Source organism: Hibiscus syriacus, unplaced genomic scaffold, assembly GCF_006381635.1.
Source record: "Hibiscus syriacus cultivar Baekdansim isolate YM2019G1 unplaced genomic scaffold, ASM638163v2 tig00009861_pilon, whole genome shotgun sequence".
Taxonomy (NCBI): Eukaryota; Viridiplantae; Streptophyta; class Magnoliopsida; order Malvales; family Malvaceae; genus Hibiscus; species Hibiscus syriacus.
Window position 1 is genome coordinate 23,828 of NW_024062204.1, and position 25,059 is coordinate 48,886.

Sequence of the window (25,059 nt, forward strand, 5' to 3'; positions counted from 1 at the left end):
TCAAAATTATTTGTATATTAAATAATAATAAAAATATCAAGTCATACAAAAATAATAATAAAATAATTCAGAATGATTAAAATATGAGTAATTTGAAAGTTTGGTGAGTAAATTAGAAAAACTAAAAATACAATAAGTGAAATAAGAGAGAGAGTAAAACTCAAAGAGGAATGGTGTTTTTTACCCTTTAATTAAGGGTAAAATATGCATTTAGTACCTAAACTATCAATTTTGTTCCGTTTTAATACCTAAACTTTTAATTTTTTTTCAAAACCAAATGTTTAGTGTTTGTTTTATTTTAGTATCCCGTCGTTAAAAGCTTAACACATTTAGTACATAAATTATCAGTTTTGATCCGTTTTAGTACTTAAACTTTCAAGTTTTTTTTCAAAGTTTAACAATAAATTTTGAACAAGGGTACTAAAATGAAACAAAAACTAAAATTTAGGTATGATTTTGAAATAATTGAAAGTTTAGGTACTAAAATGATCAAAACTGACAGTTTAAGTACTAAATGCCTAATTTACCCTTAAGTTAAAATAAAAAGATTTAAATTTAAATATAATTATAAATAAAATACCTGTTAGTTTCTAAAATAGTAAAACATATTTCTAAATTATTTAATCAAACTCGACCTTTAATGAATCCAAACTTTGGCTGTTCTTATCACGATTACACGCTACCTCAAGTTCGTATGTTTGGCCGCCGCGCGGTTCATGAAGCATTACCAGTTGGTAGCCCACTTGCCCACGTCTGTGCTCTTGATGATCGGTGTTGTTTATGTGGATTCCGGCAGAAACGGTCTCCCATGCAGACCCGGCTATTAGAGGGAGCGCCGCCCGGAACGATTGCTCAGGACCCTCATTTTTTTCATTTTTATAATTGAAGTCCCTATTTTTATCTTTATAATTAGGTCTTTATATTTTTTGAATCTTATATTTTACTTTTATAATTGATGTCCTAATATTATACAATCTTACTTTTTATTTTTATAATTGAAGTCTCTATTTTTTCAATCCCTTTTTGTACCTTTATAATTGAGCCCCTAATTTTATAATCTCACTTTTTTACTTTATAATTGAGGCTTTTAAGTTTTTTCAATCTTACTTTCTACATTTTCAATTGAGGCACCTAAGTTTTTTAATCCAACTTTTTTAACTTTATAATTGATACCCTTAAGTTTTTTAATCTCACTTTCTAACTTTCTAATTGAGGCCCCTAAGTTTTTTCGATCTTAATTATACCTTTATAATTGAGACCTCTTGTAACATCCCAAAATCAGAGATAATGACTAAAATGTAAGTTTTGAAACTTTGAGGTATGATTTCAAAAAATTGATAAGTTTAGGGACTTAACTAGAGAATTTTGATGTTGGATTTAATAGTAAAGTGTGAAAGTAATAAGGGTATTATGGTCTTTTCTAAGAGAAGATTTTTATTTTCTCTTTTTAAGGGATATAAACAAGTGGATAATGGAAGAAAGGAAAAAAGAGAAGTCTGCAACATTGTTATCTTCTTCCTCGTTGCTGAAGAGCTCTAGTTTTAAAGGTGAGTTGGGTATAACTGTTTATTTCTTGAATCTTTAAGTTGGTTCTTGTTCTTTGAGTGTTATATAAGCTTAAGGAAAACTTATATAAGATTAAAACAACAAGACAAGAGAATTAGAAAAGAAATTGTAATAAGGGTGTAGAAGTGAATTATTGATATAATATAGTTTTTGAAGTTTTGTTGATGAATTTGACTTGTCATAAGATGGATTAAGAAGTCTAAAGTATTAGAAATGGATTTAGAACACCTTGAAAGTTTAGTAAGATTATTAGTTTCAAGAGTTATAGTGAGATATTGAAGATAATGAGGTGTTATAGTGCTAAAAGATGGTTTAAGTATCTATAGTTGATTTTAAAGGCATAAAAAAGCTAAATAAGGAAAGTTTGGGTAAAATATTGATAATTTCGGGTTAAAAGTATATTATGGGTTAGCAGTATCGATATTGGTTGAGTGAGTACTGATACTACAAGGCAAAATAGATGATAATTATGCGTAGGGTATTGATACTGCATGAACAATATCGATACCATAAGGCAAAAGTGGGATAAATATTCATGGGGTATCGATATTGAAGTGGTAGTATCAGTACCATGGGTATTGATACCAATTGGGAGGTATCGGTACCATTTCTTGCATTGTTCAGAATTCAAAATGGGTATCGATACCGTGGGATGGTATCGATACTACAAATATAGAGGTATCGGTATTGTGCTTGTAGTACCGATGCTACCTAAGTTGGAATTAAGGAATCAATGATTTGTTTATTTTATATTAGTAAGAATCTTTTCGAGTAATTCGAATCTCGATATTTATTGGATTGTACATTTGTGTAGATAAAGATAGAGAGCAAAGTCCAGACAAGTTGACCAAGTAATAGTCATCGAGAAAGAGATAAGAGATAAGTATTGACTAGTGAGACCAGGTGAGTGCATAATATTAACTATATGATAATTAATGGAAATAAGACTTGTGATAAGTCTATTTTCCATATTAGAGTATATGCATATGAGTGTATGTGTCATATGTTATTGCATGAGTTACATGTTATACTATGTATGTTAAATGAGTTATGTGAAGTGTGATATAATTGAATTATGTGATGTCATGAACCTGGAATATAAGCTATGTGGTATAGATATAAATGATTATATAAACATGAAAACTAAGCCATTTGATATGACCTATGTGATTGTATGAGAAAGGCTATGAATTATATGTGAACATGTGAATACATGTCTATGAGATAAGCCATATGACTATGAGCTATGTGATAAAAAGTTATGTGATTACATGATCACAAGATATAAGCTATGTGACATGAATTATATGATAAGAAACTATGAGATTATATGCCTATGTGATATGATTGTGTAAATATGTGACGAACATAAATGATAATGCTCATGTTATGTGATATAAGAGCTAGGGGTATAGTTGGCATAACAAGAGTCGAGGGTTATACGTGGTCCTTCGGGATATATATGTAATCCTTTGGAACATATATACGGTTCTTTGAGACACATATTTGGTCCTTTGGAATATATATGTGATCCTTAAGGAGTGGTCCTTCGGGACATATATGTGGTCCTTCGGGACATTTCTACGTTGTCCTTCGGGACAAATTCTATTTGCCCCTAGTGGGAATTTATACGAGGTGTGGTGACAACATATGTGCACAACCTCAATGTACTCATATATCTTTAGTTCTCAGAAGTATACATGGGGCTAATAAAAGAGATAATCTGAAGAAACCTTGTGTGATGTTATGTGTTTAGCTTTGTGAGACATATGATATGATGTGCATAAATGTTAAGAATAAGATCACATGATTAAAGGAATGAATGAAAATAATATTGATAATAATAAGAATGTGAATGATGATAATGATATTATGTATGTATGCAATAGTCATATGAAATGTTATATGATTTTGCATGTTATTAGTGTGTGGATTGTTAGTGCATTGTTAAATAATTAAAGTTTTCCTGTATTCATTTTATATGCCTCACTAAGTCATAGACTTAGCGTGTAAATGTTTCATATGTAGGTTTCGAGAAGATTAAGGAGCAAATAGGAGCAAGACAAGTTAGTCTCTGCTTTCCAAAGATTATATCAGAAAAGAGTTTTGAATCATATGTATTTTGGTATATTAAATGTAGTTGGCAGTACTAAGAGATAACAATTGAATATGCTCTGATATGTTTTGTAAATCCAATTGTTTTTAATTAATGTAAATTATTCGGCTTTGATTTTAAATGGGAATTTGAAATTCTTTATTTACTTTGTAAAAGCATATGTTTTGAAAAGTCAATGTGATACATCGGATTCGTATCCGGGTCGGGTATGGGTATGGGGGTGTTACACCCCTAATTTTTTAATCCCACTTTTTTAACTTTAAAATTGAGGTCCTTGCAATTTTTTAATCTCACTTTCTAACTTTTTAATTGAGGCTCATAAGTTTTTCGATCTCAATGACACTTTTATAATTGAGGCTTCTATTTTTTTAATATCGATTTCTACCTTTATAATTAAGGCCTCTAATTTTTTTCAATTTCATAAAATTCTCAATTTCTCATCTTTTTTCCATCTTTCTCGTTAATTCATTTAATTTTGAATTAAATCTAATCATATTTGTCTCTCTTTTTTACCGATCTTATTTTTCAATTTACCAAATGTTCTTTAACTCTTAGTCTTCTCCAATTTCAATCTAAAGATAACATAATATGTTATTCTTTATTTTTTAATTTATTATTCAGAATCAAACTCCATATCATAATTTATACTCACATTAAATTTTTTTATTCTCTTAATCGTATTTAAGGTGTTTTCTTAATAAAACAATGAAACTAATGTTCGAAAAAGTTTAGTAATTTTTCTACGATATTGAATTAATTGTTTAAAGTAATGAAATATATTTTCCTTCAATTAAGGATTCATGGCCTATTTTTTTTTATTTTCGCTCAGGGCACCAAAATATTTGAGACGGCTCTGCTCCCGTTGAGGGATTACTCGTTGGTTTCTCCAATCCTGATAAAGGCTGGTTTCACGAGCGCGTCGATTACAGGACTTTTTCTCTTTTGGTGCATGGCTAGAGAACATGATGCTCGACTTAACTGCTAATCGCTTCATTCAACTTTTGATTTTACTTTGGCAGCTATGGCATCGTTGGAATTTATATTTTCATGAAGGTCAGCTTTTACCAAGATGTCATTTGATCGCTTCGGCTAATGCACTACAATCAACATTCTCATTGGCAATGACTACATCATCTTCATCGTTACCCGGGTTGTACTCAAGTTTGTCTGTTCAACGATGGCAGAAACCTTCGGCCAGTACATTCAAAATTAATGTGGATGGGGCTTGTCCTCGTTCACCGGCTTCTACGGTTATAGGCGTCATCATCCGGGACAGTGACAGATTAGTCTGGTCGGGTCAAGCTCTACCAGTTTCTACGACTCGTACAGCAGGTATCATTGAAGCAATGGCGCTTACTCGAGGAATTCGGCTAGCGGTTGAATTGGCGCTTTCATCGGTTGAGGTAGAATGCGACTCCATGAACGTTGTGCATCAACTTTAGAACGCAGATACTGACCATTCTGTGCTTCGGTTCCACCTTCTTGAAGCAAGACAATTGCTAACATCTCAACTCTTTTTATCAGACGGGAAACCAACGGGACAGCACATGCACTTGCAAATTATGCAACAACATCAGCATCGCCACTTTATTTTACTACTGTAATCCCAAACTGGGTCTATTCCATTGTATCTGCTGATTCTATGTTTTCTTAATGAACGTGGGCTAATTTTAAAAAAAAAAAAACTACCTTTAAACTCAACAATTTAACATTCAATTCAGATAACCACTAATTTTTTAATAGAAAATAGAGAGTTTAAAATATATTAAATAGTGAGTGGCTATTTTATAATTTTTAATAGTTGAAAGACTCAACAAAACAATACTATATAATCAGATGATCATTTTATAAGGATCATTTGTATATTTTACTCTAAATTTAAATATAATTAAAAATGAAAATGTTTGTTAGTTTCTAAAATAGTAAAACATATTTCTAAATTTATGGAATCAAACTCGACCTTTAAACTCGTATATATTTATAGCGTCTTCAAATTCCATACTTGATCGGGAAAACTTAATCCAACCCGGAGTTGTCGACAGCTATACAAACACACCGGAGTTGTCGACATTTTGATAATCAAATTAAAATTAAGAACGTGAAAAAAAATTATTTTTAGTTATTTTTTAATCGTTGGTTTTTAAGATATGTCGTCGGAGATCGAGGTGGTGGAAGAGGTTCAGCCATTTAAACAATCGGGTGCCGTCGTGACGAATGAAATTGTATATGGGCAAGCGTATAATGGGGTTGTTGGTAATCATAATTATTACGAGAGCTTGAGGTCCGATATATATAGCGCTGCTGCTTATGGGGATTTGGAGAAGCTTCAGAGGCTGGTTGAGCACGAGGGTTGCTCTGTTTCAGTGCCTGATGCCCTTGGTTACTATGCTCTCCAGTGGGCCACTTTGAATAATAGAACCGCCGTTGCCCACTATATCATCGAGGTTTGTCTCTTCTTTTGTGATTGTTTGATGGATTTTCTGGATTGGCATTCTTTGCTAGAGTTGGAAGCTTTTCGTTTTGAATATTTGGGTGTAATGGGATTTGGTATCTGATATATATAATGTTTTTCCTTGAGTAGGTTTATTGAATTACTTTATTATGGGGATGCTGAACTGGATTTTGGGAATGCGAATTGAAAATAAATGCTATTGACGTGTTGGGTTTGAAGTTTTGATTTGGATTGAATTCAATTAAACTGAGTAGTTTCCGGGTTGTCTTGATTTGCTAGCATGGTGGAGATGTTAATGCCAAAGATTACAGCGGGCAGACGGCCTTGCATTGGAGTGCAGTACGAGGTGCAACACAAGTTGCTGAGATTTTACTCCGAGAGGGTGCTCGGGTGGATGCTGCAGACATCTATGGCTATCGGGTTAGTTTTTCTTCGATGTGGTTGAGTTTAATGCCGATGTAACTACTTTTTCTAACATGTGAAACATGAAATGTGGGGCTATCAGATTTTGAGACTCAGAGCATATTGAGCAACGACATGTGTTTTCTGCATCAAATGGGTTTCAACTTCTTAGTTTAATGCTGAAAAATATTCTTATACATTTTTGTTTGACAATATAATCATGGCTGTATTTCTTGATTTTCTTTCAACCTCCAGGTGCAAGCATTCTTATTTTTTATTTTTATTTTATTTTTGTAATTTTCTGCAGATAACACATGTTGCTACACAATATGGCCAAACTGCTTTTCTCTATTACGTTGTTTCGAAATGGAATGCTGGCCCTGATTTTCCTGATAATGAGGGAAGGAGCCCTTTGCACTGGTACATGTGGAGTTCTACATTCACCTTATACTTATTCACTTGAAATTTTGTTTTTGGTACTGAAAATTTGTTTGATGCACTTGCTGGTAAGTAAGACTGCTTTGAGTTGGTGAGTTACTGATTTTGTGATGCCTTGTGATGATGGTAATAACTAATAAGCTCCTGCGTAGTCTTGACTTTGTGAATCTGAAGTTACAATCAGAATTTAACCTACTTGTGTAATTTTTATTGTTGCTGTTTTCGTTCTGTAAGTGTCATTTTTTTCGTTTGTGTTATTTTGCCAAGTTTAACAAGTTCGCATGCACATTTTGATTACTTCATTTGTTTACCTAGAATTGGTTGATTGTACTAATGAAGTTTACAAGTGCTAGCTTTATTATTTTTATTCTCACTTCCTTTCAATATGGGCAACACTAGGGCTGCTTATAAAGGTTTTGTTGACTGCTTACGTCTTCTTTTATTTCTCGATGCACATAGAGGACGTCAAGACAAAGAGTGTAATTTTCTAAATCTCAGGTTGAAAGTGCCATTTCTAGGGAATTTCCTCTGGATAATCTATAGCCTAAACATTTTGTACATGCGGAATGTAAGATTGCATGCAAAATTTGCTTAGTTAACCATGATTTAACTTTATATCAGGTTGCACTCCTCTTCATTGGGCAGCTATTAAGGGTAACCTAGAAGGTTGCCTTAAACCTGCACAGCTTGCTTCTGAAAAGAATCACAGAAAAGTTGCATTTTTACTTGTAGGTTCAATACCATTTTAACCTGGCTATTGATTATTCTTTGATAAATGATCGTTATGTATTTTATTTTATTTTATTTTTTATTTTCGTTCTTACACAGTTTATGCTCTTTGTTGTTGGTGTTGACTCATGAGTGCCGGGGGCTGAATGAAAGGCATATCTTGCTTCGTCTTCTGCCCACATAGAGATTGAAGGGGTTTAATTACTGATAAGAACACCAAAAAGAAAGGGGGAGGGGGGGAATCCCAATCATTACATAAAGGAGAAAATTGTAGTCTCTGTCCATTTTAATTTGTTGGGAGCAGCTTGGAATGATGATGCCATACGCATATACATACTCAAAATGTTCTTCCCCTTGTTTATGCTGCAACCAGGTTTATGGAGCTGGGATTTCTCAAATAACAATTATTTTTATTGTTGGATAGCTTAATATTTACCTTCCCTTGTATAGACTTATAATGATCGCACATTTGAAAATTTTGTGCCTTCACTATGAGAACTATTTAGAGGCAATTATAATTGATTTTGACTGGTCTTGTTAATTGTCTCATAATAATCTGTAAAAATTCCCTATAGGTGGCTTAATTATTATCCTACATGTTCTCTTTTAATTGTGAAGATTATATGCTTATGAAATCAACTGAGCTATGCCCCAAACTATTTGTGTTTCTTAAACACCCAACTCTGCAGGGAAATGCTAGAAGGTTACACGAAAATCGCCATGATGGGGACCTATATTCAACCTGTCATAATGGGTGTGTCTCTCGATCTCTTCAGGACTATGTTGCTCCAACTCTTCTTCTTTATGTACCCTTTCTGACATATATTCAGACATGGTTATGGGTATTTGACCCTCCAAATAAATGGAAAATGAAAATGATCATTCTGTATTCGTACCTGAGTTTGAGTAACATATCTTCATGAGAGTTAATTGTTCTATACCATCAAGACTGTACCTGTCTCTCTTCAATACCTATTTATTTATAGGTGTAGCAGGTATATTCTTTGACGTGGACTTATTTTTTATTTTCTTTTAAAGGTCTTTTAGGTTATTATGACGCTGAATAAAGCTTTTCGGAGAGTTTCAGAGCTGGAAACGGAAACAATTGTTTTTGGAATCATTTTATGGCTGCAGTCAAAATGACTGATATATGTCTTATGGTACCTTTTAGTGTATGTGTTTTCTTCATGGACCTATTTTTCAAGTATTAGCAATCATATTCTTGGTGTTTTCCCATGCTTCTTTATGTCGGAAGAGTGGGGAGGGGTATGGGGTCGTTTACTTTGCCATGGGTAGTTGTCGCAGGAGTCAACATGTTGACTTGTATTCCAAGATTTACAAGGCCAGTACCAACGGATCAAAAAGATAATATGGGAAAAATCATAAGTGAGGTGCATTTTTGTCATTACTTTTTTTTTCTATGCAGCAAGGATCCCGATTTCATCAAGAGGAATGTCCATGACAATCAAGACATGAAAGATGATGTGCGTCCAGCTTTCCTTATTAAGCCTAACTGGTTTTTGTTTGATGTTAATCTTTTACCTTTCTGAAATTTGATTTTGTTTCTTCAAATCTTGTACATACCGTGTTTTAAATGATTAATACAGTTTATCACCATCGAACATTTTTTCTTTATTTCTGCTAGGAACCTTTACTGAAGATTGAGGTAAATAATCCAGCTTTGCTAGCTGGAAATTGGTCTCAGCTTTGTGCAACATGCAAGGTGCTTGCCAATTCTAGCATTTATTGCCTATATGTTATTCATTCGATAATTTCACTTTCTCTGTTTTGTTATTTTATTATATAGTCAGATTGTCAGGCCTCTTCGTGCCAAAAACTGCTCCATTTGTGATCGTTGTGTTGAACAATTTGACCATCATTGCCCTTGGGTAGCAAATTGTGTTGGCAAGGTGCTTTGTTTCCTCTGTTATTATTTTAATACTTTCTTTTGTTACATGTTTAACGTCCTGTACTCCAATTATACAATCAAATTAAGGGCTTGAATGCTCTTATACGTTGACTTTTATCTTCAAAGACATAGAAAATGTGGGTGAATTGCGATTGGGTGTTGGTTACAATTATGCTCATAGGTCGAATTTCCCATGAGGAAAGTGAATAGTATTTAATTATGATGAAGTCATTGTATCTGTTAATTAATTTCTTTTGGTACCTCGTGATGCAGAAAAACAAATGGGAATTTTTTGTTTTCATTGTTTTTGAAGTTTCAGCGATGTCGATTACTGGTGTAGTTGCTATGACAAGTATGCCTTCTATTCAAATTCCAAGTTCAAACTAGTTTCCAAGGTTAGCATAGTCATCTTTTTCCTCCTTGAATGTCCCACGAATGTTTCCTTTGACATACAGGAATCTTGACGGATCCAATGGCTTCATCCGCCTTTTCACCATTGCTGAACCATGCTCGTACTCGTCGTATTGGTGCATTATCATTTTTTATTGCGGATATTCTCCTCTTATTTATGGTGATCTCTAACTGTCTGTTTCTTGTAGGAATTACTTTATGTTGTTCCGACCTTGGCCTCAATTGAAAAATAGTGTGTGCTTCTTGATGTTTTTTTAGATTAGTCCGACGCTCACACTGCTGAGTTTTGGAGAGTAAATTTCTCATCGTAAACCACCATAAATCTTAATCAAACTGTAACAGGAGTTTATTAGAGATTATGGATTGAGCGAATGTCTCCGTACCTGCATCGGAAGTTTTGAGGTATGGATTAAAATGATCATGTGCCCTTTCCATCCCGATATGCATAATCAAGGCATTGTTTACCCCCAAGGGTTGAAATCTCAAGCCAACCTTCTGTCACATCATTTTTCTCCCAACATAATAGGGATTTCTGTCAGTATGCATGCTTACGCCGTTTCTTGTTTTGTTATTCCGACTATTCTTCTTTAAGTATTTATGGCCAACACGTGTCGGACATATATCTGGACATGGTAGGGGATGAAAGCATAGAGAAACTTGGAAAAAAATTAACGTACATAGGTCCAACATCTGATGTGGTACTTACTGTTTAGGTTGTAGAATATTTTGCATATCTAACTCCCTTCTGTTGAACGTGAATAATTGCTACAGATATCTCGGAATATAACAACGAGCGAAATGGCATATATCATGCGCTATAGTTACCTCAGGGGTGCTGATGGTCAGTTTAGAAATCCCTATGATCATGGATGTCGGAAAAACTGCTCCGATTTCCTGATCAACAGCTACCATGAAGACGTGCCAATTACTGAAGATTCAGTAGATTCCAAAGGAACTGGGTTGGTACAAATGTCAATGGAACCAAACTTGCAAAATGCTGATTCGCATGCTCTGGCGAACGGAAACGCCCATGTAGCTATACATGTTAATTCTAGCAACACCAATGCACATCATGGCCATGTTCATTCTTCGCACTGCAGCCATTAACAATAGCAAAGCGGAAAGCTGAGAACGAGCCTTTGGTATCAGATCTTGGTTGTGGATAGAGTAGCATTCATACTGTCGCAACTTTGCGATATTCACATCCAGATAAGTTCAAACTGATGTGCATCGGATTAAAAGCTTACATACATCCGGTTTGAGATTTTTTTGATCTATCAGTCACTCATCCTTTCTGTTTTCAGTTTATGGGTGCTGCATTTTTCCGACTTTTCGCATTTTCTCAATGGTTTTTCAGTCTGGGTGTTTGAAAGTAATCCATTTGGGGTAGATGTGAAGTATGGAACGATGTAAATAGTCTCATTGATAGTTTATTATTGTAATGATAATTATTTTTTTGATGAGATATTTTGATTAGTTTGAATGATTGATAAAGTGGAGGCGAAAGCTGAACAACAAATCAACAATCCTCAATCAATTATTCCAACAAACACTCGAATCAATCCAATACAAGAACATCTTTCTTCTAAATTTCTTAATAAGAAATAACTAAGATAAATAACAAATTGATCAATTTAAAGCAAATATCAAATCTATAAAATTATTACAAATAATGGATTCACTGTGTATGCATATTTTCTGCTTCTTTGAGGAAGGAAGCTGATGAAGGCTAAAGCAGAAACCGACTAGCAAAAATGAAATCCCTGCTGCTGCTGATGCTTCGTGTTGTCCCCGAATTTTGCATGGATAGTTTTGAACCTATTTCTTGAAAAAGGGAATCAATCAAACACCTTTAAGAACTGTAACAGTCTCTCCTTTGACTCTGAAAGTTCAAGGCTGATGCTTGATCTGAATGAAAATTGAAAGAAAAACCTGCAGGCGAGAAGACCCGAAGTTATTTCTGGCAATGAATGCTTAAAACGAATCGCATACGGTTTTCTCATAACTTGTTAATGGAGGTGAACAAACATGTAATTGAAAGTGACAGACCAATAAAAGTGCATGTGATGATTTCGGCATGCAGAAAACACATGAAGAAAATATTCATATTTTTCAGAGGTGAATTGTATCAAAATGTTCTATGGCATGATTGTGGTTTATTCTGAAGAATCAATCAGTTTACCTAAAAGAATCAGGACTATATATCTCACTTCAAGTAATATTATCCACGTGTTTTCCCGGAAACCCCACACAAAACAACATGCAGCTCATGCAAGCTCCAATGCATGATAAATTTTTGAAACTCGCCGTTGAAGTCATGGCTCTAGTCGGAATGATGAAAACTTGCTCTCCCATTTTTTAGCTTCATACATCTCATTCCATGCCTGTATTATCTCGTCAATCTTAAACCCTAAACCTGCAACGACAAAAAGATGAGTCATGCTTCTATGGTATATACAGATGTTAGATGCTGATGCAAAATTATGAATTTCAAGCAGTAAGTTACCTTCCACTGCATTGTTATTTGAACAATGGTTCTTTACCACAACAGCTATATCCGTAGGAGAAGCCCCAGCATGTTCGAATTTCTCAACAGCCACTTCCAAACATTCTTGCCAGACTGGTAGCCCTAGTTTGAATTCCATGATTGAACGTTCGTAAAGTATGGTGCCCCATAAAATGTTTATTTGAGCACACATGTTGACAGCCTGCTCAGCAGCCTCATCTGCTGATATATCTTTGAATAAACCATCCAATCCGATTTTCTGCATCTGGTTCTGTTCTTTCTTCGGTTTGGAAAACTCACGCAGGCATTGCACTTGTAACTCCTCCCACAGAAGCATGCCCTTTTCCATATTTTCCTCAGCATTGTTATAAAGTTGCAGAACTTTCTCAGAAGGCCAAGTTTCTAGATCAACATTGCTACCAATTGCATAATACCAAGAAAGTTTTGCCTGCTCAAACTGTTGTTGCCCTATAGCTAAATGAGCTTCATCGAAATCGGGTTTTGGTTCTCAGGGCTTCCTCATACCTCCTTCCTGCTTTGGTATATTCTAATTGTGCCCAATCATAGGTAGTTTTGATCTGCTGGAATACAGATTCTCTCGAGCCATCGTCCGTGGTGTACACCCTCTTCCTTGCCCTGGACATATGAACATTTCCCCAGTTGAACAATGCCAATGCCGTCAGCTCTTGAAATTTCTCAGCCGCCCTGCTGAAAAGGTCCTGGGCCTCTTCACTTGTAATTGTGTCCTCCATGGCCTCCAAATATTCCTTCATACCGAGTTCATGAAGATTCAAGTATGCATCTGAATCAAACCCAACATAGTTCTTAAACAGTTGGGCAAACTCGAGTATCCATTCCTCTATGCAACATGAATCTTTTCTTGCTTCCGTAACTGTTTTGGCATCCCCATTTTCAACTGCCTTACCTTGTTTTACGTCGAGATTGTGAACATCCTCACACTTGAATCTCTCAAAGAATGGATCCTGCTCAGAATTGACTACTACAACGTACAGCCTCGGGGAACCCCGGGATACTGCTGATATTTCGGCCAATCTCAGTTCTTCATCACTGGTGATTGTGACTAAATCGCCTTCTTCATCTCTGTATTTGATAAGAACTGCTTTCGAGCTAGGAAACCGATCATTAATAACTTCCCATAGTTGCAGAAGGCTGCAATTAAGTGTCAACCGAGTGCACCTTATATCTTCTCCGAAAATCAACTTCAAAGTCTTCTTTGGTTCTTCTTCCATTTTATTGCTGATTACCTCCTCTACAACCAGTTTATCCTCAGCCTTCTTTTCATCTGTGCTTTTGTCAACCTTCTTCTCCTGAACCTGGTCCACAGCGTTTTTTTCTTCAACTTTATAGAACTTCTTCTTGTTCTTCTTCCTGGCTTTCTCTTTGACAACTTTCAAAGCTTGCGAAGCATTTAAGTGTTCAACATCTTCTGGAGGCAATTCAATCACAGTGTCGTGCGCCCGTAACCCTTTTTTCTCAAGTGGATTTCATACTCTTTCTGAAATCTCTATTGCCAAGAAATTATTGGGCTCCATGTTGAGAACCGTACTAACATCTCTGAAAGCTAATTCGAACCGATTCAAAGCCTCGTAACACCTCGCCCTCTTCAGGAGGGCCTTGCTATTCTTAGGCATCACCTCTAAAGCCAAATTACATTGGTGGATTGCCCTGGGGTACTCGCTCAATCCCATCTGCATATAACATGCAGCCATATTGCTCCGAAGATGGCATACATCAACGTGATTCTTCGGAAGCATATTGAGGGCCTTTTCGAATTTCAACATTGCTCCTTCATGATCCCTCCTCTGAAACAGTTTGTTCCCTTCTTCCTTCAGTTCTTGAGACATGGAAACGAAAATCGCCATGTCCGAATTATGAGATTTTAAATTGATATCTCCGACTTTGCTATGCTTCACATTACTATCAACTACTTTTCCTGTTTGCTTCTTGTTCTTTACACTATTCTTCCCCATTGCAAATCGAACAATTTCTCAATTTTTTTTTTAAAAAAAAGCCCTAAACCCTTTATCTAATTACGAAGAAAAAATCATTACCCCCTTGAACTAAAGCCACACGATCTCCAGAAAATGAAAATTGGATTTTCCCTTAGATCACCCGGAAAATGAGAAAAAAATATTTATCCCCTCCAAACCCGGAATTCTCACTCCTTGAACAAAGAAATAAAAAATCCCAATTCAGAGAGAAACAAAACAATCCCAAAATCCTTAACTTCAGCTAAAAAGAAAAAACCATGATGAGGAAGAAAAGGATAAATTCAAGGCAGAGGAGATGGACTTATCTGGTAAATGAACTGAACGAGGTATGGAAATTTTCCGGGAAAACTCAAACAGAGAAAACTTTTCAATCAGAGAATCCCTTGGAGCCGAAAGAAAAACAGATCAACCAACCTTTCTCTGTTTTGTTTTGTATTAGGGGAATGCTCATTAATAATTTAATCTTGTTTTTATTTTAAAATTTCAGGAAAAATACAATGGAACCTTTTTCACTTTTTGTTTTGGGTAAAGTACACCATAGAATCAATCATTTTGGTCACTGAATTTTTTTTAAAATCATAAAATGATTATTAAATTTATCAAATAATTATAAAATAATCATTAAATTTATTAAATTATTGCAAAATAGTCATTAAATTTATCAAGTTGTTATAAAATGATCGTTAAACTCATCAAATATTTTACAAGTATTACAACATTAAAGTGATCATTTTGTAATCGTTTGAAAAACTAAATCATTGTTATGTGATTTTTAAAAGTTTAGTTATTAAAATAATAATTTGATCAAAATTTACGGACCTATATTATATTTTAACCTTTTTTTCACTGGGATTCCCAGGTTTATTGGTACGTCCAACGCAGACTCATAATAAAACCCATTTTTATACTTATTAATTGCTTTGAACTTTCAAAGTAATTAATTAATAGTTTAATAGTTTTCTTTCTCTCAGTACACATATCATGATTATCACTTTTTTAATATAAAACCAATGATTAAATACTTAAAGCTGATATTAGAAGATAACATCATCATATCGGTAAATATTTTGGAGCCAATCATGTTTAAAAATAAGTATTTGACTGAATCGAGTTAAAATTTTATATTTTTTATTAACGAGACTTGTTTTGTGATTTAAATTTTAATTAAAACTTTTTTTGAGTTGAAATAAAAAAATTTAAGTTAATCATATTAACTAGTATTTTTTATTATTTAAATTTGATATATGAAACTTTGAATCATGTCATTTATTTATTTTATTTTGACATAAATTAATCGAAAAGAAAGGAAAGCGCTTGCTTAACTTGAAAGGAAGGAACCATTTTAATTAATTTGAGGGTTGTTTATTTATTATTGAAAATTCTTATAAATCTTATTTACTAAAATTAAATCAAAATAAGATTGGATATCATTAATGGTGCGTTTGGTTCACGGAATGTAAGATTACCAGTGAGAATGTAAAATTACCAGGAAATAAGATTACTGAGAATGTTATAATTTGTGTTTGGTTGGTTTAGCAGGAATGTAAGATTACCGTGTTTGATTAAAAGAATAAAAGATTATTGGAATGTATATTTGACTAAATTGTCCTTATTATATATTTATTTTTTAACAAGTTGGAAAATATTTATATATTTTCTTTAAAAAATTTAAATTCATAAAATTTATATATATTTTTTACAAAATTGAAAATATAAAAAAGTTTAATGAAATGGTAAAATTTTATTTTAACCTCTGAACTTCGTATAAAATTTTAATTATAGATTTTTAAAAAAATATATAAAATAGTTTAAGGATAAATTTGTAATTTAACCTTCGTATAATTTTTATTATTTAATGACAGAAGAATGATATTTTTGAAAGAAAAAAAATTTAAGGACATTTTAGTCCAAAATGCCGGTAATATACCCAAAAAAATATACTATTAATAATAAAATATTACCGAGAATGAGATTCTCAACTAATCAAACATGAGAATATAAATTTCATTCTCATAAAAATCCTACATTTCTTAAACCCAAAAACCCCTAAACACAAAAAAAAAATAGAGAAGTACTACTGTCTCTATAGGAAATGTCTTCCCACAAAAGAGAGAGTGGGCCCGCACCTTCCATGTAACGATCACGCCAAGTGGTGGGTCCCAAAATAACTGCCAATCACAGTAAAATAATTAAGGTTAAATTATGTATTTAGCACTTAAACTATCAGTTTTGATCCGTTTTAGTACTTACTTTCATTTTTTGAAACCATACCTAACGTTTAGTTTTTGTTTCATCTTAATACTTTGTCGTTAAAAACTTAACGGACGGACTAACAAGACATAGCTCCTGTGGACAAATGACCAATCCAAATAATGGATCGCGAGCCATACCTAACGTTTAGTTTTTGTTTCATCTTAATACTTTGTCGTTAAAAACTTAACGGACGGACTAACAAGACATAGCTCCTGTGGACAAATGACCAATCCAAATAATGGATCGCGAGAGAACGACGAGTCCACCAACATGGTTCAGTTTTAGGCCTATCGGAAGGCTGACAACGGAGACCATATGATGAAAAGTCAAAGAATCCATTTTCGATTTGGGGAGATTGAGGCATTTTTCAATGAAACGGAGGTTGTAATCATGTTCAGGAGGTTGAAAAGGTGCGAACTAGAAAGTTTGGGCTTCATTGACCGACGGATGTGACAGCAGACAATTGCAGACGTGACGACGGTCGATGAGTCCATCCATTAAGTTTTTAACGTCGGGTACTTAAATAAAATAAAATCTAATAATTAGATATGATTTTGAAACTTTTAAAAGTTTAGATAATAAAATGGACCAAAACTAATAGTTTAGGTACTAAATGTGTAATTTATCCTAAAATAATTAAAAGGAAAACCCATAACCATTACTTGGTGATTGCAATGCGTAATGTTGGTAATTGCAATGCAAAGCCAAGACGGCTAGCTATCCTTTGTTCTAAGTATATATATTTTTTATTAAACTAAAGTGATTACAAAGTAATATCTGTTTTAATATAAGTATATTAAATGCAAGACTACTAGTTATCAAATTTGGTATGTTTAGTATTAAACTTTCATTTTTTTAAATTATATTCAAAGTTTAACTTTTGTTTTAGTACCCGTTCAAAATTTAAAGTTAAGTTTTGAAAAAAAATTGAAAGTTAAAGGTAGTAAAACGGACTGAAACTGATAGTTTAGGTGCTAAAAGCGTTAAATTTTTAACGTTGAGTACTAAAATGAAACAAAAACTAAAAGATAAATATGGTTTTGAAAAGATTAAAAGTTTATATATTAAAATAGACTAAAATTAATATTTTAGGTACTAAATATATAATTACCCAAAATGTAATTGATGTGTTTGAACCCACATCGCTCACCATATATTTAAAAAAAAAACAAATCAGATATAGGAATGGTAAAGAAAACGCTTAACAATTATATACTTGCCTTCCCAACTCAGATCGGATCGAAGCTTTTTCAGCCTTTTTTGTTTGCTTTTGGTTTTGGTGTCTTAAGATTAACGTGTCATCTTGTCTGGAAAAAACAAGTTGTAAGAAAAGATACCCTTCAAAAAACGTGACTTTCACTATTCAACCCCACCTCCCCCCGCTCCTTCCACCGTCCAAAATCTTATGGCCTCTGTTTCCACTTCTTAACCTACACGGGTAGTCACTAAATTTTTAGGGTATTTTTCATTTTGGTTATTAAATTCTTAAAACATACATTATAGTCATTAATTTTTATTCATTTTTATTACTGTCATTAAAGTTTCCTTTTTCAAAAAGCCTTAGTCGGTCAATCTCAAAGGTGAAAATGCATTTGGTTGCTCAAAAATTAAGTTTTAGTTTTGGTTCCAAGTGTTGAGCAGCAATGACAGGAAACAGGTACAGTCCATGGTGACGAGAGATTTTATGGTTTTGGAATTTGATCCAACCAAATGATGGTGCTAACAGTAACACTAGACATCCTTGTCCTTGGGCAGCCGACGTGGGATGTTTTTCTCCTGATTAGATATTATGGTGAAGTGGGCACTGAATTGTTGGGTTGCATAATCTATTTGATCTAAGAAGTAATATAAAGTTGGCTGTTTTTACTAATTTTATTCTTGACGTGTTCTTATCACTTTGGAATGGCTTGGAATCGAAGATCTAGTTCATACAGAGCGTTAAGGATAATTATATTAGTTAAATAACCATTGCAGGTGGTTGTATATGACGAGGAGGCCACTACTGCCTTCAACCAGAATCTCTCTGACATTGAAAGATCCTGGCTCAAGCCATGCTTCTCAAAGGTGTGACTTCAGTATGCCTTGAAATGATTATATTGAATAAAAATAAGAAAAATGCGAAAAGAAAAAGGACTAATAATCATACCTACAGGTATCATGCTCATCAATATTCGAATGGAACTTCATGTGATCTTACTAATCAACCCCGAGAAACTGAGGTACGAAGCAATGAAGTAGAGAAATCATTAACGGTTTTTGGTTTTGCTGTGGGAGGGAAGAAGGACCATTGTTTTTGTGTTTAGATTCATCACTTCTCTAAAGGTGTCTCTCATAGAGACCAGACTGTTCTGCTTATTACAAGCAATGCAAGCTAAGCAGTGTACTGTGATCACCCATAGAGAGCAGACCGGTCTTCTCATTACATGATACTTAGCAGAATACTATGATTTCAGGTCGGAAAATGCATGGAAACATTATTTCAAGCAAGCAAACAAACTTATAGGGTTTTGATTTAACTCTTAAAGTACTTGTTAACCCGACCAGAGCCGAGACTGAAGATATTTAACCACATCTTTATCCAACTGGAAGGCCTTGGCCAGAACATCTGGATTGATCGCCGGGTTTGAGCCGAAGACTGCCTTATCAACGGTGATAACCCCAGCATTTTGGCTGCTGAGACCAACAAATGCAACGGCCTCCGTTTTCCCTATGTTGAACTGGAAATGAATCAAACCAGTGGGGAAAATGAAAACATCTTCGGGGTTTAGGATTTTATTGAAGAGAAGAGACGGTTGTCGGGGTTCGATGTGACAAACAATCGGCCATGTACCCTCAAATAAGACTTGGTGATGCCCAGTTTCATACAAGTTTACATCTTGTCATTGTTAATTTCTTAATAAAGAATACCTGGACTTTTTTTTTTCAGGTGGTGACTTTTGTTTTGGTTATTTCAATGAAGGAAATAAATGTTCATATACTTCTGTACTATTTTTGGTGCAAATGCTCCACTGAGTCTTATGTCGAACTCAATCAATTGACACTAAATAACATGATTCATGAAGCAAAATTGTAATAAATTACGTCGTTTAATCCTCGATATCTTAAATAACTGAATGTTAATATCAGGCTTACCCTATACACAGAGAAACCAAAGTTGATGCTTCCAATGTTCATTGAACTAACCAGCAGATTAACATTGCTCAAGAAAAAACCAGTTTTCTTGCATAAACTGATCAAGCAAAAGACAAACAAGAGCAATGACACTACGCAGATAAAAAATAACAGTTCACTTCTGGTTTAGCCAGAGAGTCGTAACCGGTGATAGATTGACAATTTTGTTAAGGCCTAAGAGAATCGGAGAAGAACGGGAATCGAAGAAATAGAAATAGAGATTAAGAGAAGAAAGTTTAGAGAAGAGAGATTGAAGAAGAGAACAATTTCATTCAATTTTCGGATGATTTCTCTCCTGGTTCAGCACACGTTTTATTTACTTACAATGTGCTATGACCAATATCACCTTGACAGCTGGACAATGGCATAGCAACTTATCCTCCTTTGACAACTGAGCCATCTTCTGCTGGTCTGTTAATAAAGCTTGGGCCTGCTTCTTTAATTTCCTCATAACCCATTTGTAGCTCTTGTGACTTCTCCCCTTTTCTCTTAATTCTGTCCCAAAATCTGAAAACCCTAATTTATCGTTCTCTTTTCTCAAAATCCCTAATCCCCTTTTTCTCCTTTCCACTTCCCTTGCTTCGATCCTAATTTTTTCGCTCTGACCTTCTCCTCCGTTTGTGACACATTGATCAGTGTTGAAATGCTCTGTCTATAAGAAGAGGCAAAGCATCAAAGAGTTAAGATGATGGTGATTCCATTGAGGTCGCACCTTATCTCCCGGTCATGCTCAAGAGGTTGTACAGAGACCTGCTAGCGTGATTCAATCATGAGATTATAATGCTATTCGTAGGCTTGGCTGACTAAGTAGATATGATCAAGTGACTTGGTTTTGGCAAGTCACATTAGCCTGTCAAGAGTCATATCGATAAGTCTTTGAAATCCTTCTTCCTCCGTGTTCCGAGAATGCCATTTCAAGCTTGTTCTCCATAAATTTTCACATCCCAAGGAGATAAAACAAATTTAGTTTGCTAGGGCAGGAAAGATTATGCTTTAATGATGAGGGGTCACATTCGAATTGCAGAACAATTCAGAGTCGGAGTCAGAACAATTTATGTTCATTTCAGTTAACCATTCGAATTAATAGACAGAAATGACAAAAGAACGAAAATAAGACACATTTCTTTCATCAATATATGCTGATCTACATCCACATTTAAGCTATAATCAATCACATAAATAAAGGTTCATCAAGAAAAATATAATCTCAATATTGTAAACATAAAAGTAACGGAAATCACTTGCCGAGGAATCAAGCCTCTCGCAAAAGCGTTCCACTGCTTCAGCATTGAACCAGTTCTTTTTCATCACAATGTAAAATGGACAATTAGTACTTATAATCCACATTTGAAAAAATATGCTTCATAAATAAAACGAGAATCGTACAAAGATTTCATAGATGCTGATCTACACTCACATCAAAGCTAATCGATCACATAAAAAAATGTCATTTCTAAAGATAATGAAAATCACATGCCGGAGAATCGAGCCTCTCGCAAAAGCGTTCCACTTCTTCAGCACTGAACCAGTCCTTTTTCATCTGCAAAGTAAAATAGGCAATTAGTACCTCATCATCATACTTATAATCCACAATCGAAAAAATACACTTTTAAAACTAAACGAGAAATGTACAAAGTAAGGGTAGCCTTCAATGCTAAAGTTCTCTGGGGCGCTTTTGACAAATGACTTAATGAAATAGAGAACAAAGTTTCCACATTCTTTACCATTTCTTTGTTGTGGCACCTGAAAAGATCAAGGGTCAAACAGAGATATAACAGACTATCAAACAATATCAACATTTTGTACTGTAATCACCTTAGGGACCAAAAGAGGAATTTGATAAATTGTATGTTTATTCTCAGGCCTGCCTTCAGCTTTATAAATGTTGAACACGAACCTGCTAGCAAGAAATTCATATTGAATATTAGAAACTGTGGCAATTTTACTCGGCTAGTAACGCGAGTTATGCAAATGAGTAAATATACTTTCTTATCTCCGGTTCGAGACGCATTGGGTCCGACATCTGTAGTGAGTCCAGCAACAGCATACATGGTGTTCTGGTTTTAGATTGCAAACTTTCACCAAAATGGCACAAGATTAAGAGGCTCCAATGATCCCTAAAGAAATACAGTTTCAAATGATGAAGTCACATTTACTGACAATCGAACAAGGAGTTTGACAACCATGATAGAGAGAATACTAACCAGCAAACTATAGGAACAAGAACATATTTCTTCGAAAATATCTGCTTCTTCTTAATCCATGATAGAACCTTTTCTCGATAAGACGCTTTCCTATACCATGCAAACCATTGACAATCTAAGTACATAAACAAAGCCGCTTATCCTCAGGGAAGCGGCTCCATATGGTCCTGAAAATTTAAAAAAGCATTCAGAAAACTTCCAAAATGAAAATTGAGGGAGAGAGAAAAGAACACTTGTTACAATACCATATAGCTTACCCTAAGTAACACTCAAATGATCCAGAGTCTAGCTTGTTTTTAGTTTAGATATCGAATTCCTGCTCTTAGCTCGTCTATTTGATCTGGCACGACATGGAATACTATCTAAAAAACATGGAGCAGTTAATTTAAAGCCCCGTAATTTTTGAGAATCCTGTTTACTTATCTTCTTTCCAGTTCCCTTCAAATACCCTACAACATGAATCCAACATGAACGATGTTTCGAAATTGGATACCCATTATACGCTGCCACAACATAATGATTAGGATCAAACTTCTATTTATCAGTCAGCTCTGCTTTTCAGTTCATAATAATAATCATAATAAGTAGCAGTGAAATGCTGGCAAGGTGTAATTTAAATTCTACAATACTGCCATATAAGTAAAGCAGAAGACCAATCAAATTACTTCATTCTCATTTCTTGCCATTCATTTTTTTTTTGAAGAATTGCGACAAATGCATGGTGGGGGCTCTGACAAAAAAGAAAGAAAGAAAGGGGAGATGCAGAATTACAATATAATTAATCTTAATAGAAAATTACATTTCATATTTTCATCGGAAAGTTGCATATTTGGTGCATAATTCTTCCAAATATAGCTTCATAATCACACACATCATTTGTTTTCAATATTCTCAAAACAAAAATCAAATTAAAAAAAAAACAACCAAACAGATCTCTAATTGATAAATCAATGAACAACAGAAACAAAGGAAAGGAAAGTGGGGTGGGGGGAGAATAGAAGAAGTAAAGAATGGAATACCAGGATCCGAAGAACCAATTTCGATCGGTATTGAAGCATCATCACCATGTTTTTTCTTTCCCATCGACCGATTGCTCTACCAAACACAACCGAAAAAAGAATACAACCTTTTAAAAAAGAGCCAGAGAGACTCTCATTTAACTATAAACACAGCCAAGCAGAAATCTACAAGTAAAGGCTTTCAAAATCACATTGGTAACACAGAGTTAATGAAAGTATAATAATTTATACTGGGACAGTATAGCAACAGAAAAAAGACCGGGTTATAAAACTCCATGCAGTAATAAAAAAAATTGGCATCATCACTCTCTGGTGTATATGGACTAACAGGAATCAATTTATATTCAGAGACACTGTTACTAATCCCAAAACTGTGAGGAATCTTTCAACTCATACTTCAAACATGGTATTTAAGCAGCCTCCAAAATAGTGGGCAAAAGGGGAGATTGGAAAGCTTAGTCGTGTAAGTACATCGTGGATAATTATAAAATCGTTTAACAACAGCTACAGATTGAATATGCCAGACCAATTAAGAGAAAGAACAACGAGTGGGAAGCGTAAGGCCGACCTGGGTGTGTCGATAACGACGTGTTCCAGTCGTCAGCTGCTGAATTGTGCCTCAATTGAAGAAGAAGAATGCGTTGAACGATTTTTCAATCAAACGCAACTGCTAAAAAGAAAAAAGTAGAAACTTTTAGAAACGGAGCAATAGAATCATATAACATGAACGAAAACAGAAAACAGAACAAACCCAGATTTCATATAAAACGAAGCCAAGCAGAAATCTACAAATTTTGGGGTTAAAAAGATTACCTTAATTAATTCACCAAGAATCCTTTGTTCAGTTTGTCGAAAAAGGCTATAGGCAAGGGAGGCGTGGGTCAGTCAGTGACTGGTGTGAGGGCAGATAAAAAAAACTATTTAAAATCGAAATTCATTTAAATTTAGGGTAAACTAACTATTTAGTACATTCAACTCTTTCGTTTTTCAAATTATGTACAGCATTTCGTTTTGTTTCTATTTTGATGTCTCACTCTCATCTTCAAATCTGACTATCATGAAAGTAAAAATATGATAGAATATAACAATAATTTTAATCTTTTAAATTTGTACATTCTATGATTTTTTTAAATAAATTGATAAATTTTAGTTATTATTCAATAAAAACAGTAAATATTCTAACCTAAAATTAAAGAGATTATCCCAAATAAAAGAGGCCCACTTGAAGCATCTTGATAGATTGGTAAAGGATATGATATGCGCGAGAATTAGAAGAAGGTGCTGAATGTTGAAAGAAAATAAATATAGTAGAGTATTTGTTAGGTATTAGCTAATCGAGGGAGATTATTCTAAATTGATAAGGCAAGATAGTTAAAATTTGAAATAAATAAATATTAATTATTATACTAGATATTCTTTTATATCAAAAAAATAATTACTTGGTATACGGTAGAATTTTGTTAATTATATTAAAAATAAAAATATTTAAATTACAATAAAGATTTATAATCACAATAATATAATAAACAAATAATAAATATATTTTCCTAAACATAAGAAAACTAATCACTTTAATAACCATAAGGAAAATGCTAAAAAATCTGACCAAAACGACTCGGATAAAAGGTAGGTACGAACAAATCTGACTACAATGGTAAATGAATCACAAAAGGGGTGAAACTATTGAAAGGTCACCGACAAATCGTAAATCAGAAATTAGCGACATGAAAATACTATCCACGAACGCAAATCACATATCCGAATCTGTTTCGATGGTCCAAAGCAGGGAAGATCATCACGATAACAAATAAAACGATATTTTGATCAGTCGAAATGATGTCAAATCAAACCATAAAAAAACATAAATGAAA

The 25,059-nt window shown here is 34.0% G+C and overlaps 2 protein-coding genes and 2 pseudogenes across 2 annotated transcripts; 1 reads left to right on the forward strand and 3 right to left on the reverse strand.

Annotated features, from left to right (window-relative positions):
• The first annotated feature begins 5,794 nt into the window (after window positions 1-5,794).
• On the forward strand, window positions 5,795-11,362 carry LOC120203372 (protein S-acyltransferase 24-like). Its single transcript, XM_039203677.1, has 12 exons — window positions 5,795-6,126; window positions 6,414-6,554; window positions 6,844-6,956; window positions 7,374-7,453; window positions 7,596-7,702; window positions 8,393-8,589; window positions 8,959-9,187; window positions 9,349-9,426; window positions 9,515-9,613; window positions 9,886-9,964; window positions 10,068-10,205; window positions 10,784-11,362. The coding sequence occupies exons 1-12, from the start codon at window positions 5,830-5,832 to the stop codon at window positions 11,128-11,130; spliced, it is 1,905 nt and encodes a 634-aa protein (XP_039059608.1). The 5' UTR covers window positions 5,795-5,829; the 3' UTR covers window positions 11,131-11,362.
• Window positions 11,363-11,642: 280 nt separating this feature from the next.
• LOC120203370 lies at window positions 11,643-14,908 on the reverse strand (annotated as a pseudogene).
• A 4,417-nt stretch (window positions 14,909-19,325) lies between these two features.
• Window positions 19,326-20,416, reverse strand: LOC120203373 (germin-like protein subfamily 1 member 17). Its single transcript, XM_039203679.1, has 3 exons — window positions 20,290-20,416; window positions 19,927-20,057; window positions 19,326-19,511 (listed from the first exon to the last, which is right to left on the reverse strand). The coding sequence occupies exons 1-3, from the start codon at window positions 20,414-20,416 to the stop codon at window positions 19,326-19,328; spliced, it is 444 nt and encodes a 147-aa protein (XP_039059610.1).
• Window positions 20,417-21,062: 646 nt separating this feature from the next.
• LOC120203368 lies at window positions 21,063-23,271 on the reverse strand (annotated as a pseudogene).
• Between the last annotated feature and the right edge of the window lie 1,788 nt (window positions 23,272-25,059).

Excerpts from the sequence above, each read along its gene's own strand:
- LOC120203372 (XM_039203677.1), top strand. The coding sequence starts at position 5,830 with ATGTCGTCGGAGATCGAGGTGGTGGAAGAGGTTCAGCCATTTAAACAA. Across the intron at positions 7,703-8,392 it reads GAAAAGTTGCATTTTTACTT|GGAAATGCTAGAAGGTTACA; the intron begins GTAGGTTCAATA and ends CCAACTCTGCAG. Across the intron at positions 8,590-8,958 it reads AAAATGAAAATGATCATTCT|AGTGGGGAGGGGTATGGGGT; the intron begins GTATTCGTACCT and ends TTATGTCGGAAG.
- LOC120203373 (XM_039203679.1), bottom strand. The coding sequence starts at position 20,416 with ATGAGGAAATTAAAGAAGCAGGCCCAAGCTTTATTAACAGACCAGCAG. Across the intron at positions 20,058-20,289 it reads GATATTGGTCATAGCACATT|TGTCATTGCTCTTGTTTGTC; the intron begins GTAAGTAAATAA and ends TTATCTGCGTAG. Across the intron at positions 19,512-19,926 it reads TTGGTTTCTCTGTGTATAGG|TTCAACATAGGGAAAACGGA; the intron begins GTAAGCCTGATA and ends ATTCATTTCCAG.